This window comes from Solanum lycopersicum, chromosome 11 (assembly GCF_036512215.1).
Source record: "Solanum lycopersicum chromosome 11, SLM_r2.1".
Taxonomy (NCBI): domain Eukaryota; kingdom Viridiplantae; phylum Streptophyta; class Magnoliopsida; order Solanales; family Solanaceae; genus Solanum; species Solanum lycopersicum.
Genome location: NC_090810.1, coordinates 56020498 through 56034798, shown reverse-complemented (window position 1 = coordinate 56034798; position 14301 = coordinate 56020498). Strand labels below are relative to the sequence as shown.

Sequence of the window (14301 nt, the reverse complement as noted above, 5' to 3'; positions counted from 1 at the left end):
AATTCATTTTTGACTATTGTTATTGAAGATTAATAATTTTTTTGTGACTTGTTATAAACCTCAATATAATGAAACAATTTCATTAATCGGTGTAATAACACATTAGCTCCTTAGGAGCTTTCAATTGAAATTGTGTACTATTACGTATTTCATAACAATGTTTGAACGGTGACATGCATTTCTTTCTAGGAGAAAATTATTATGATTTTCAGAGTCAAAATCATTATATGCAACAATTGCTTCTTGTTGTACCATAAATACACAATTAATGACATGTTTTCACGATTGCACAATAATATTCATTGTAGTTGTGACTACAATTTTTGTAGATGAGAATTATTTCTTTCTTTTGCCCTATCATTTGTTACTAATAAAATATACCACAATATTTTTACATATTAAAAATTACCCGATCAATTGTCATTTATGTCAAAATAATTTTTTAATCTCAAATCACGCATAAAGGTGAATTGTAACATTTATCTAAACATAAATAAATACGCTCTTTATTAAGTACTTTTATGGCAAATTAACATATTCATTTTCAAGAATGAATGAGCATTTACTATGCCTCATGAATCTCATTCTATTTAAGGAATAGACTGTGATCGCATATATATGCGTCATAAATTTTAGTAGAATCATATTGTCATTTTTCGATATTTATCATATTTGTATAACACATTTCAATATCACTTTGAAAGGTCAAGTTCACTATCACTTTTTATTTCTTTATTTTATTGGAAGATTTATTTCTCTATTATTCAATATTAATAGAGCGATATGATTTCGTCAAAAGTATTATTATTTTACCTTAATTATTATTTTTATATCATCATTGTGACGTATTACGACTTAAATTAATTTTTATAGGCACAATATGAGTCAATAATGTAATTAAATACCTCATCAATATAAAATTTCCTTAAGAATAAATTAGGGTCATGAAGTGGCAATATTAATAGGACAAAATGCATTTGTACCTCACCTTTTCACTTTGTTACACCACTTTAACTAATAATATATGAAACTCAACTTTGAAAAATACTTACAAAAATAAAAATTTAGTACCACAGCGTATTGTAAAATAAAAATAAAAATATGACACAAATAGTAAAAATGAAAGCAATAAAAGTAGTGAGATGAGAGAAAAATTTTCAAATTCTTCCAAATAAGTATGTTCAAATATTTCTAAGTGTATTGATCTGAATTTTCATGCCTCTATTTATCGTGTCACACATTTCAGATATTGTCATAAACATGATCGTTGATTTTGTAAAATCATTCACATCATGAAGTTCCTAGAAACACCAAAATAGAATGAGTCATAAATAAATAAATTAAACATTTTAGATTTTTTTTCACATAAATTAATGTTTGATTATTTCATTAAAGATCACCAATTGAGAAGTCAATATATCAAAGAAGAAAGATTACTATTTGAAATGTAGTAAATAAAATTAATCAAAATGAAGGACATTTGATATTTGTGATATTGCTAAATCTTTTAATTTTTGTTGGAATGTTCTTAATATTTGTAATTTCTACAAGAATTTTTCTTTTTATTATTTGAATCTTAGGGAAAATATATATTTGTTAGTTTAATGTTTATCATTCATCAACTTATTTTCTCATTCTTGTAATCGAAGCATGCAATTGTGTTTTTTCATACCTAATTTCAGGCGAAAGAGTAATAGAAAAGCGTCCTTAAATGTTTTTTTCGAGGAATATATCATTTCTCACTTAATATAAACTAGAAAATTTCAAATAATTACAAGTTCGTACCGAAACTCAAAGTAATTTCTGAAATACCCATTCTCTCATAAAAAATTACAGCTCATACCTCTATTCATTAAAGACTGATAATTTTCGCTTAATTGATACTAAATCAGTATCGTATATTGTATTTGATATCATTAAGGCGGATAATTTCCGCTTAACATACTGTATTGGTATCATTAAAGTTTATTGTTCAGAAAAGTGTATATATATATATTGTTGTAAATATTTCAGACCAAATATCCTTAACTCACTCTGCTATTGACAAACTTGACAACATCTTTACTTGTAAGTCTATTCAAATGGAATGACAAAGTATCATAAAACTTAGACAACTAACAAGCTGTAGGCATTCAAATCTTGAAGACTGCACCAATATATAGAGAAGGTGAGGGTGCATTTTGGCTCCACGCTCGACGCCTGAAAAGGAAAAAGGAAACGAGCTTAAGTTCTATGAACGAACATTGTAAAATACGTTTACACAATCAAGTCACTTGAAAGATATCTAACTAATAAATACTGAGCGGTTTATACTTAAGAGATGCAAAAGGTGCATATTATGAATCATAAAACCTAGGCACACTCACTTGATCAGTCAAATCTCTATATTGAATTTATGAATATATCCCAAAACCGAGCTCTTTTGGATTTGTTTCTACCATCCATGGAGCCCTATGAAGAAGAAAGACGTATTTAGTTGAAGTTTATAAAGTTAAGTAACATATTGGAGGAGAAAATGATAACAAATACATACTTGTTTAGTATGAAGTTTATCGTTCCCTCGGAAGCTCTTTGGAGAAGAACTTCCCTTGCTTCAACAGCAATTCCTTCGGGCTGCAAGGGAAGCCCAAAAAAATGTTTAAATAAAAAAAGGGATTCTTACATAACTGAACAGACAACAAAAAATATTTCAATGAAACTGGTTGTATGTATATGTAATGAATCGATATTCTAAGATAGTGTATAGATGATGTATAACTATGTATCACAGATGTCATATACAATGTTTATACAATATTATATATTGCAGACTGATTTTTTTCAATCCTGACCAATCCCAATCTCCTCTAAAATAGTCCCAAATTTTAGATATGATATACCCTCAATGTTTCGAGTCTTTTGATATATTATTCACTCGAAATTATTTGTGTTTACGGCAGGTCAAATTAAATTATTTCTTTAGTCAAGTGCATATTTATTTGTGTCAATTTGTAGTAATAGGTGAGAAACATAGCTGTTCGAATAGCCTTCGGCAAAGAGGAAACACAAGGAAGAAAGAAAGAAAAATTGACAAAGTTCTAAAGAAGACAACATATGCACTTCACTAGAAAGAATAAAGGCTGAATGGCCATTTATAGTAATAAAATGATAATTAGGATATTTTAGGTCAGAAATTTTGATTCAACGGACATTTTGTATCATTTTCCCCAAAAAAACGTAAGAAGAAAAGTTGTTTTTTTGGGTTAGGTGTACCACATAAGGTTGAAGGTATGTGTTATTGTCTCCTTACTTGGTTTTGGACAGAGGCAAATCAACATTTAGATTCTATGGGATCGAGATTCTAGGACACCTCAGGACCCCACTACTCGTCGTATTTGGTTTGATATTGCTACCGAACATGACTTTAAGAGTCAAGCACTTCTCTTTTAAAAAACAAATAGGGGGTAGCGGAAGGGAAATGGGGAGGAGATTACAAGACGAGGAAGGTGAAAATTTAGGTAACCAACTATTTGAGCTACTAAGATTCCCTCTCAAGCGCTAATAACTAGAATTAAAATTTAATATTTATACATATTTTGAACTCATATTTTTTGTTTTGGATACATCCGTATTCTTGAGTAATCTTCACCTCGTGACTAAGTTGCGCGGACTCTTCACTTTTAATGTCATACCCGTGTCAGATTCTCCTGAAGTACACTACTTTTGGCGAATCCGACACACACCCCTCGACATTTTTGAAGAGTCTGGACAACATAGCCTCTTGAACATATTCGAGATTAGGTTAGCCCCAAGTCCATTTTTCTCAATGTATATATTGGGTCCCCATGTTATATTGTCCACACAACCGATGACCAGTCCTGGGGCGTAAGGGATGTTATGTGTCTCACATTGTTTGAAGGTACAGGGGGTTGTCTTATTATATGGCCTAGCTTTTTAGGTTAAGTTAGGCCACATGTCATTTATCTTCATTGTGAAGTTGACAGTAATAATAATCCACAGGTATGTTGGCCGTTGGTTCGTCACTACATACCTCTTCAGGAAACCAGACACCAGGTTTTGTGCTTCCCTCAAGCATAGCAAGGACAAATGCAGCTGTTGAAATTCCCACTGATCTGAAAAACAAACAAATAGCTTACGACCTTATGTGAAGAGACTTGCATTAACTTTTTGCTTAGATTTTCCCAAGAAAGTGATAAGGGAACTAACATTCACCAAATGTGTAACTTGACAAAAAACTTAGAATCAACAAATGAAGAGAAATTAAGAGATTTTACATTGACTGGAGCTGAAAAAGTTAACCAACTTACCTAGAAAGTCTTTTATGACTAAATATGCCAATTCTGTTGTGTCCATCTGAGCATTCTAAATCTACCTGTTTCACAAAAGACAAAACAATTTTTTGAGCTCACTGTTTGCAAGTAAGATTTCAGAATGTTAGGCTTTCTCAGCGGAGATAATCTCAAATCGTATCAAATATATAGTGAAATAAACACAAGTGTACATTCTCTTATAGCCTAAGCTTTTAGATGAGGTAGTCACAAAAATCAACAAATAAAACTAAATAAATTAAAGAAAATTAGAAGATAATCTCACTCGCATCGATACTGCCTCTCCAGCTGTTCCGTCAACGGCTCGAACAACTGGATCGAATAGTTGAACCAGCTGTTGTACTTTGCTTCTATCCCTCAGAAATTCCTGCAGAAGTTTTAGTATAAGATTATGATGCCTATTGAGTGTGTGACATTCTTTTGAAAGTTGGAATGTGGGATCCTCATGATTTCAACAAACTATAGCTGATTATTGATGCATCAAGATCAAAATACAAAATGGAAATGAAAATGAATTTTCCAAGCCTATTTTGTTCTCTCACAATATCTATGCACACACTGGACAAAAGAAAACGAAAATCGTTTAAGAGCTACATAGATTTTTTGTATCCATTCTGCTCTTACAAGTTGGTATTAAGAGGACTAATTATCATGGAGACTATTTTACACTATCCGTAAGTAGACCGACTTTATTTGGATTTGGGACCAGATATAGTTTGTTGAAGTGACATAGGTGAAGTATTATTATGAATATTTTTAAAAATATACAAAGAGGATTCCACACCATATGGGATTTAAGCATCTAAGTATCAAGTTGAGAAACCAACTTGAGGAAGTAAATTTCTCATAGCAATCATTCCCCAGTTCCAGAAGAATGGATCTGTTCCAAACCGAGCACTAACGGTTGGTACACCAAGGACCTCATGCACACTTTTCACCTCTGGAAGATTTCTGAAAATTATGAGATTTTCAAAAGATTAGAACTCAAGGGATGAAAGGATCACACATATTATAAAGGAAAATAGGGCTCAAGGCTAGATCCTTCAAAACAAATTTACAGTTCCAAGTACTCACAGGAGGTAAACATCCTTCTTGCCGATCCCCATTCCAAAGTCAATACTAAGCATCCCACTATAAGGAGTCAATTTAATTTTCTCTCCTGGTACATAGTTTCAATTCAGTAATGAGATCACAATAAGAGGGTCAGGATGGGTGAAAATCCAGTCCAGCTAAAAGCTGACCTTTATTATATGCAATTACATCCTCTCCAAGAAGCAAAAAACTAGTAGCTAAAATAGTAGGTCCAGCACCACCAGTGCCAGCAGTATAGTAGTAGAATCTGAAATAAATATCTAAACATGTTAGAATTGTAAAAGATATATCAGGAAAAAGACGATAAGGAAAATGTATTGACATTACTATTTTTATGTGTTCGGTAGGAAGGAAAATGTTTTTTTCTGGAAAATAAGTGGCTTCTTACTAGTTTCATGTGATCGGTACATAAACAAAAAATATTATCCTAAAAGCATTTGTATATAATCTTAGACATATACTACAGAAGGTGGGGTTGGGACGTGGTGGGAATGGGGACTAAAGGGCTGGATGAAGATGAAGCGAGTTGGAGGGTGGGGAGAACATAATCAATGTGGAATGCCATTGTGGAACTTATTTTCTTACTACCATTAGGCAAGTCATTTTCTTCATTTTTAATGAACTTGTTTTCCAAAAATTTTGAGCAACAGTAAAATTGGAGTACCGAACACTCTCTACAATGCAAAGCAAAGTCCAGGCTACATGATCATCTTTCAAGACAATAGGTGACTTTGCTTCAACCATAGGTATCAGGAACAAAAAGATTGAGTATTTTCGTAGCACTTAAACTATTAGAACTTCACGCGATTAAGTGTATCAAATTTAGTCTCCTTATATGATCTTACGTAATCCTCACCACTTGAGCTAGCATATAAGGTTGATTTAGATCTAATATCCATTTTCTTAATAGTTCGATTACCCTAGAAGGGAAAACTCAGCACATGAAGAAGTGTTCCAGTAATGAATGATCTCCTGACAAACTCTTACAGAGAGCGTGTCATCTAAAGTAACTCTTTATAGAAAAAAGGTCTTTTAGTTATATAAACTGACATTATAAACAAATTTTATTACTATACGTGCAAATTGATCAGTTACAGGAGCATATTAGTTTATTTTCAGGTTACCATGAAAGGGCTTGATATTGAGAATTACTTTTTGTAGGCAACTTAACCTAATAGTGTTAAAGTTCTTAACACAGTCAATGCACAAAACATAAACTCTTGAAAGAATTATTAAGGTAGTCTTTTTGAATGATTTAATGTTCATTCAAATATCTGACCAAACCCTGACAATGTCGCAAAATGAATTAACAAGGCCACAAACAAAGAAGGAAACTGTCACCTAAGCCTCTCTAGTTCACCCTCGCTTTCAAGTTTTGCAGTGCGAACAAGCTCTGCTGCCATCACTGTCATATTAGTAGAAAAACAATGTTTGAGTTCACTTGATAGAGTAGTAAAATTTACAATCTTAACGAAGGGGTGTAAATGCAATGCAGCAATCAATTGAAGCTACAATAGTGTCAGTTATTCAAATGAAAGCAATCAGGTAGAGTATCTGATTAATTAATAAACAAAATAATGACCATGAGATAGAAGTATTTCTTGCTCAAGTCAATGCTAATTAAGGAATAGACTATATGATAAATCTTCTTGTTTCGCAACTCCAAGAGGAAATTACCTCCTCTACGGCTGCAATGGATCTAACAGAGCCAAAACCCAAGGCTGTTGGCTCGACTCGATTCTGGTTACCAAGTATAAGAACTCAAGCTCGAGCTATTCAAACTCTAATTTTATGCTTGATCCTAGACCTCGAGTCACAACAACTCAAATGATTGAACGTTGCTCAAACATAAGAAAATTTTAAAATTCCACATATGTATCATTTCATGTTCTTAATCACATCGAAAAATCACCGAGTAGTCCACACAATTTAGATGTGTATACATCATAAAATCACTGAGTAGTCCACGCAATCTAGATATGTGTATACATCAGAACATATGCATCTAAAATAAAGCCAGGTTGTGGAGCTTTGAAGCCGACCAACTTCTTCATATTCTAGCTTAAAAGTTATTCGAACCACTTCTAGATATTTGAACTCCATTTGAGAGATCAATATCATTTGGGTTCAAATCCAATTTAATCGACTTTACACTAAAACTATATGAAGAAGCTACCATTTTTTCTACTTATAAATAGTAAAGTAGATAAAAAAGAAACAAAATCTAGCTCTTTAGATAAGAATAACTAAAGCTAGAATTTCTTCAACGAAAAAGTGAGTTAAAACCTTTGAGTGTCACCCACGCTCTAATTACAGTATACGTAACAGTAAAGCTTTGATGAAAAATATCAAAGATGAAAAAAGGCAGAACTTAAGCAGAAATTTCCTTTGTTAAATGAACAAATAATTATAACATAAGTATTATAGTACCGTTGCTCACTCCTGGGTAGATTCCAGCAGTAGTTATGGCAGGAATATTGGCTTCCAGTGCCATATTCATATAGGACTTTGCTCGTGTTGCATAGCTTGTGTCATCACAAATATCAAGATAGGCTGTCTGTTGGATGATAGACTTAAACGTTTCAATGAGAGAAAAGAGTTTCTTATTTCTGTAGTCATTCTTTTAAGAAAGTTAAACTTGGAAGTTATGCTGGCTGATTACCTTTCTCTCACCTTGGTCCCAATGGCAGCTTCTAGTACTTTACAGTTTTCTGACTGTTGGAATGGCCCAGCAGCATGAACCACAATGTCCGCATCTGCAAAATTGTTAGAGACAGTTGAATAAATATAGCTGGACTATTAGCAGAAGTGTAATGTCTGTACATCTAGATTCTAGTATGACTGAAGTTTCTTTTTTTAATAAATTATTAGATTCCCAGCATTTCAGCCAATTTTTGGACTATGAAGACATAATGTAATATTTCGTAAGTAGGAAGAGAAGTGGCATGCATCATAAACAATAACATGCAAAAAAACAATAGAAACACTTGTGCGTGAGAATGTCCTGTCCTACCTTCTCAAAGTATGAAAAACAGCTATAGTCATAATGGTGAAAATATTAACCGCATAACAGACAAAAGAAAAATGACTATAGTTTTGTTTTATTGTTCACTTGTCTTTGTGTAGCTTTTTATTTTCCCTCGGTTAAAGGGAGTTGGTGAGAATCAGATCTAGGTAAAGCAATAGCGAATTAGCGACGGATGTTACTGTTAGGCTGCAATTTCGCTTTATTATGTTAACAGCGTGAAAAGGAAATGATAAAACTTTTTTTTTAGCCCAGTGTCAATTATGCAACGCATTAACTGCTTTCCATGTCTATGCTGATCAGCCGGGAAGCTGTAGTATATCAACTTGTCTTAATTTACTAACAAGTATCCAAAAGTAAGTGCAGTACTCATGTATAACAATCATATTTTCTAACATGTTCATCACACAGGAAATTTGGCTTCCTACTAAAACAATACAGTAACTGCATTTATGCTAGTTTAACTTTTAAAAGAGTACAAAGTGAAATTATGCCACTTTGTCTAGAGTCGTACAGCAGAGAGTCCTTAATTAATAGTCCAAATAAACAGTTTAATGCAAAGGATATCAGTTTTACTGATTCCTGCTAAGTGGCAGCAGGAATAGGATTAAGTGCAGAGAGAAAGGATCAATGACTAAAATATAGTTTATTCCAATTTGGGAAAACTGATATAAAAAATAACACATATTTTACAGGATTATGTTGGTAATTGATAATTCATACTCATCAATACTATAACTTGAAATAAACAGCTGCATTTGATAAATTGCTTCGCAAGTTCAAAGTATGAAAAAAGGAAGGATCTGGTAGACCTGTCAAATTGGCTTCTAATGCTTCTCTGTCGTCTATATTTACTTCAGCGAATTCAGCATTCTTTCCTAGTTTTGACACCATGGCAGCCCCTTTCTCCCTGTAATAGATAATATGATACACAATAGTTTTTCTTTATTCAAGAAGTCCAAAGTTACACAATAAATTTAGAACGAAATGTCAAAAACCTAGAAAGTCATATAGAAAATGAGATGAACCAAGAGATCTATTTAACTGTGAGTTCGAATGAAACACAGACAAAATTGGCTAATATGCCTTGGGTGAGAAAGTTCTTGACTTTAGTGGGAACGTCATAGCACTCGAGACAATCAAATAATTATTCTACAACTTATCTCTCAATGGATTAATTAATTGTTTGGATGTGGCCATGTTCTAAGTTGCTTGGACTCTCCAAAAATGTTGCCGCACTAGTGTGGAATCCTTCAAAAATACACTATTTTTGGAGGATCCGACGCGAGATTAACCTTTGATAGTCCTTCAAAGATTCCCCACAGTTTTACATGGTAAGAAAAGGAACTTCTGAAATTGATTAACAGTCTAACATCAAATTTCTTTAACATAATGAACCCTTCTGGCTTTGAGCCTTTGCAGTGGTTGGTCAAGAAAGCTTCAATAATCTAGTTAAAAACTATTTTGACATCCTTTTTACTTGCTCCTCTTCTCCATTTGCATTACTTTCATTATTATTTATCTTTTGTTGGAAGTGTTTATCTAACTTCATGACAACAAAACAACAACAACAAGATACCCAGTAATATCCCACAAGTGAGGTACGGGGTGGGTAGAGTGTATGCAGACCTTACCACTACCCCGTGGAGGTAGAGAGGCTGTTTCCGAAAGACCCTCGGCTCAAGTGCAACAAATCCAAGTAAAAGACATGACAACAAGCATCAATATCAGATAATAGTCAGCAAGGATAAGAAGACAACGAACATCAAATCCGTCATCATATTTTAATGAGGTCTGCTAACTTTATAAGAATGGCTATATTATGTATGGAGTTCAACTCATGCTTTTTAGAAGTTGTGGAAGAGAAACTTATGTTAGTCTGGGTTAATTAAAACTAGACACTTTTAGATGTTGAAACTAAGCAATTTTAAGTTTTATCATGCTTGTCTCTACCAAGTAGCCAACTCTTTACAAATAAATAATTCTGGTGTTAACAAGCAGTCTGTGAAACTCAACCAATTGATAACATATCTTCTTTTAATAAGCTTTCATTTCACATCTTTCATATTTTCAAATGCCAAAATATGAAAATCTAGCTTGTGAACAAAAACTCATTTTCAGCTGATTTACGCTCATTAGGTGAAAAAGGCCCTTATATCCTTGTGTCATATTACACGTTTCACCTACCACTTGGACGTCATTATTAATCTTTAGTACTCAAAATTTTCATTATAACAATATCCAATTTGCTAATAAACATGTATCTGTTTCAAAAGATATCTTACACTCCCAACATTTTCTATTGAAAATGACCAATAAGAACAACATACCAACAACATATCCAGTGTAGTCCCACACAAAGTGGAGTCTGAAAAGGGTAGAGTGGTGGAAAAAGGTTTTAACTATATTCGAACCCCACAGACAGTGGAGTCTGAGAAGGGTAGAGTGGTGGAAAAAGGTTTTAACTATATTCGAACCCCACAGACAGTGGAGTCTGAGAAGGGTAGAGTCGTGAAAAAAGGCTTTAGCTATATTCGAACCCTGGTATTAGGGATGGTTCCTCTAGCTTGTACCAAGCTCACAAGGCACTCATATGCTTTTTTGGGTGCACCGTTAGTCGTATAATAGTTTCTGAAGATAGATATTAATATATGTACATGATCTTTTTTGAAGTTAACGGGTGCACGTGAACCCCATTTACAAGTATGGGCCCTCCTTTGACGCAAACCTTACCTCTACCTCAGTGGGCAAGGTAGAGACACTATTTCCAATAGACCCTCCGCTCAAGGCAAAAACAGTTTAGAAAAGAGTCGTAAAACTACAACGAGACAACAGATAGTAACCAAAAACACTACATAGTAGCAAACCAGCACTAAAACAAAATAATACTACAATCAAACTACACGAAAATGACAAAACAGAAATTACCCAAAATTGCAGGACATAAAAAGATGAAAAACTCTTATCTTCATCCAAATTTGAGAGAGAACAAACAAAATCCCAATAATGAAATTCTGAGTTACCCAAAAACTGAACAAGGGTTTATTACCTATTTCGACCAGCAATAACAATGTTAAGGTCAGGACAAAGCTTAGAAAGAGCAATAGCAGTAGAACCACCAACTCTTCCAGTTCCACCAAGTATTACTGCTTTTGAGTTTCTCACTTTCTCTGCTACCTCTACTCTCTTTTCATTCTCTTTTGCTAAATTAGCAGCTCTTACAAATACCCTTTTCTTGATTCCTGTAGTCCAGGAGTACATGCCCAGACTAGCCATCTTTTCAAAATTTCTCTACTCTTTTTTCCCCTTTTTGTCTTCAGTTTAACAGTTTATCATCTTCTTGATTACAAATGTGTGGGGAAACAACTGCCAGAAATGCAATACTCCCCCAACAAAAAGACAAATATGTGCCTTTGAACTATGGTAAATGATAGTAAATGCTTCGTGTCATACTTTTGACATATTCATATTTCTTTCGTTAAAAAATTAGAGCATATACTCTAATGAAAGATTAAATAGGAAGAGATGACACAATTTTATCCGTCGATTTAATATTTAATAAAAATATTAATTGATAGATAAAATTATGATATGTGTATCTCTGTTAGTATAAATGATACATATGATCTACTTTTTGAACGACAGGGGCACCAAATGTTCTAAAAGTATGATGGAGGGTATTTGCATACAATTTATAATAGTTTAGGGATATTTGTCCTTTTTATTGTCTTAAAAATACTCATCTACTTAACTATGCAATTTGACATCGCAAGTGGTATCAAACTCTAGTAACAGCATGCGATTTTTAATAAAAAGTTGAGAAGAGTGTGAAAATATTTCTAAACTTGACAAGAATTTAGGGTGTATTTCACTCATATTATAAGATCGGAGGTGTATTTAAGTTTACTTAGTCAATAATTCATGGTTGAGAAACTAATAATTTGTACAGAGTTTAAGAGTGTTTTGTTGAAGAAGAAGGAAGTTGACGATTGAAACATGTCAAAGGAACATGTCCAACGCAGCAAACTGACGTGTCTGCAACAAGTAGGTAGTCTAATCCTAGTGCGATCTAATTCTACATCAGTGCTGTAAACGCATCCGTCAGCTTCGTTGGACTCGTTCCTTCGACATGTTGCAATCCTCAAGTTCCTTCTTCATTAACATTTGTGCAGACACATCAGTCAGTTGTGTTGGACATGTTCCTTTGACATATTCCAATCGTCAACTTCCTTCTTCTTCAACATTTTTCAATATAAAAAAGAAAGAGGAATTATTAATTGCACACAATATTATTACTCCCTGTATTTCAATTTATGTGACTCACTTTCTTTCTAATCAATTCAACAAAAATAATATTTTTTTTATTTCACAAATAGTTAATGACATTATGAACATTTCACTCATATTGAGTTCCTTTTATTTGACAAAAAAAAAACTATAGAAATATATTCATTTAAAGATAACTGGTTTAAATACTCATGGTTGCAGTTAGATAATAAATGTAATCACAAATACTGAATATTGATAATTTCAAAATTTAACTTATTATAAGATAATATTATAAAGTTTATATATTAAAATGTTAACATTTAACACCTTGATATGCTATAATAGAATCTTTATGTATAAGCTTAGTTGATTGTCTAAATTTGACAATACTAATTTTTTAGCATGATTTAATTAATAAATTTTTTAAAATTCATACAAAATCATAAATATTCTCACCTTATCAATATTATCATCTTGTTAAAATGATAAAGATGTAAGAAAATCTAATTGTTAGATCAAAATAAACTGTAACAAAGAAAAGTCCTATGGTATTTGTAAAACTAAGATAAAAATAAATATTCATTTAATATGAGGTATAAGGTATAATAATTTCAAGATAAAATGTAAAATTATTTTATCTCATGTTTAGTTAAAAATATCAGGTAGTCATTCGATTAGCCATCCCACCATTTTTTATATAGTGATGGGAAAAGTTGAAATCTATACAATTTGAATTCAAATTAAAAAGTTTAAATGTAAAATTAAAATAATTGTTTAAACTTAATTATTCACTAAAATCTCACTTGAAACAATTAAGAAGAAAGCAATTCAATGCAAAAATGATTAAAGAAGTTCATTACAGAATAATAGTACTCATTTAGGTATAAAGTAAAAAATAATCACTACTAAAAGTTTTTTTATAAACCAATCGCTTCTTATCACTACGAAGGGTAATTAAATATATGTATACTTTAGAAAATTAATTATCTTATCAACGTGTATAGAATTAACTAACAAACAACTTTAAAAAAATTACACAAATTGGCAAACTATAATACATATTTCTAGCATGCATGGAATATTTGTGTAATACACTACCAATAATACTCGTATAGATTATCAAAAAATGAAAAATAAATTATAGGAAAACATCACATTATATATCAAACTATTACCAACTTAAAAATATTAAGAAGTATATGAATTTTATCATATTACGAAGAGAAAATTGTATATAATAGCAAATTAATAACTTAAAATAAATGGAGTAGCTAAGATTTGATTTAATTGTGATCCATAGCAAACATTTGCAAAAAATTGTCAGGTGCCTCTCTCTCAAATATCTCGCTCGCCACTCTCTTTCAATCTCTCGCTCGCTTCCTCACTTTTTATACATATACAAGTGTATAAAAATTGTTTCTAATTGTATAAAACAGAGAAAATTGTATAAATACATATATTTTTGTTCCCCTCTTTCCCCTCTTCTAGATCTCGCTCGCCACTCTCCCGAATCTCGCTCGCCACCCTCGCCTTTCTCACTTGTACAAGCAGAAGCGAAATGTATAAATTGTGTTCCTGTTTGTATAA

At 32.3% G+C, this 14301-nt stretch overlaps 1 protein-coding gene across 1 annotated transcript; it reads right to left on the bottom strand.

Moving 5' to 3' along the window:
• Positions 1-1964: 1964 nt before the first annotated feature.
• LOC101266790 (uncharacterized) lies at positions 1965-12789 on the bottom strand. Its single transcript, XM_004250865.5, has 14 exons — positions 11495-12789; positions 9258-9355; positions 8094-8176; positions 7851-7977; positions 6762-6825; positions 5570-5667; positions 5403-5487; positions 5156-5279; positions 4594-4695; positions 4308-4372; positions 4031-4112; positions 2534-2613; positions 2367-2451; positions 1965-2199 (listed from the first exon to the last, which is right to left on the bottom strand). The coding sequence occupies exons 1-13, from the start codon at positions 11719-11721 to the stop codon at positions 2394-2396; spliced, it is 1293 nt and encodes a 430-aa protein (XP_004250913.1). The 5' UTR covers positions 11722-12789; the 3' UTR covers positions 1965-2199; positions 2367-2393.
• Between the last annotated feature and the right edge of the window lie 1512 nt (positions 12790-14301).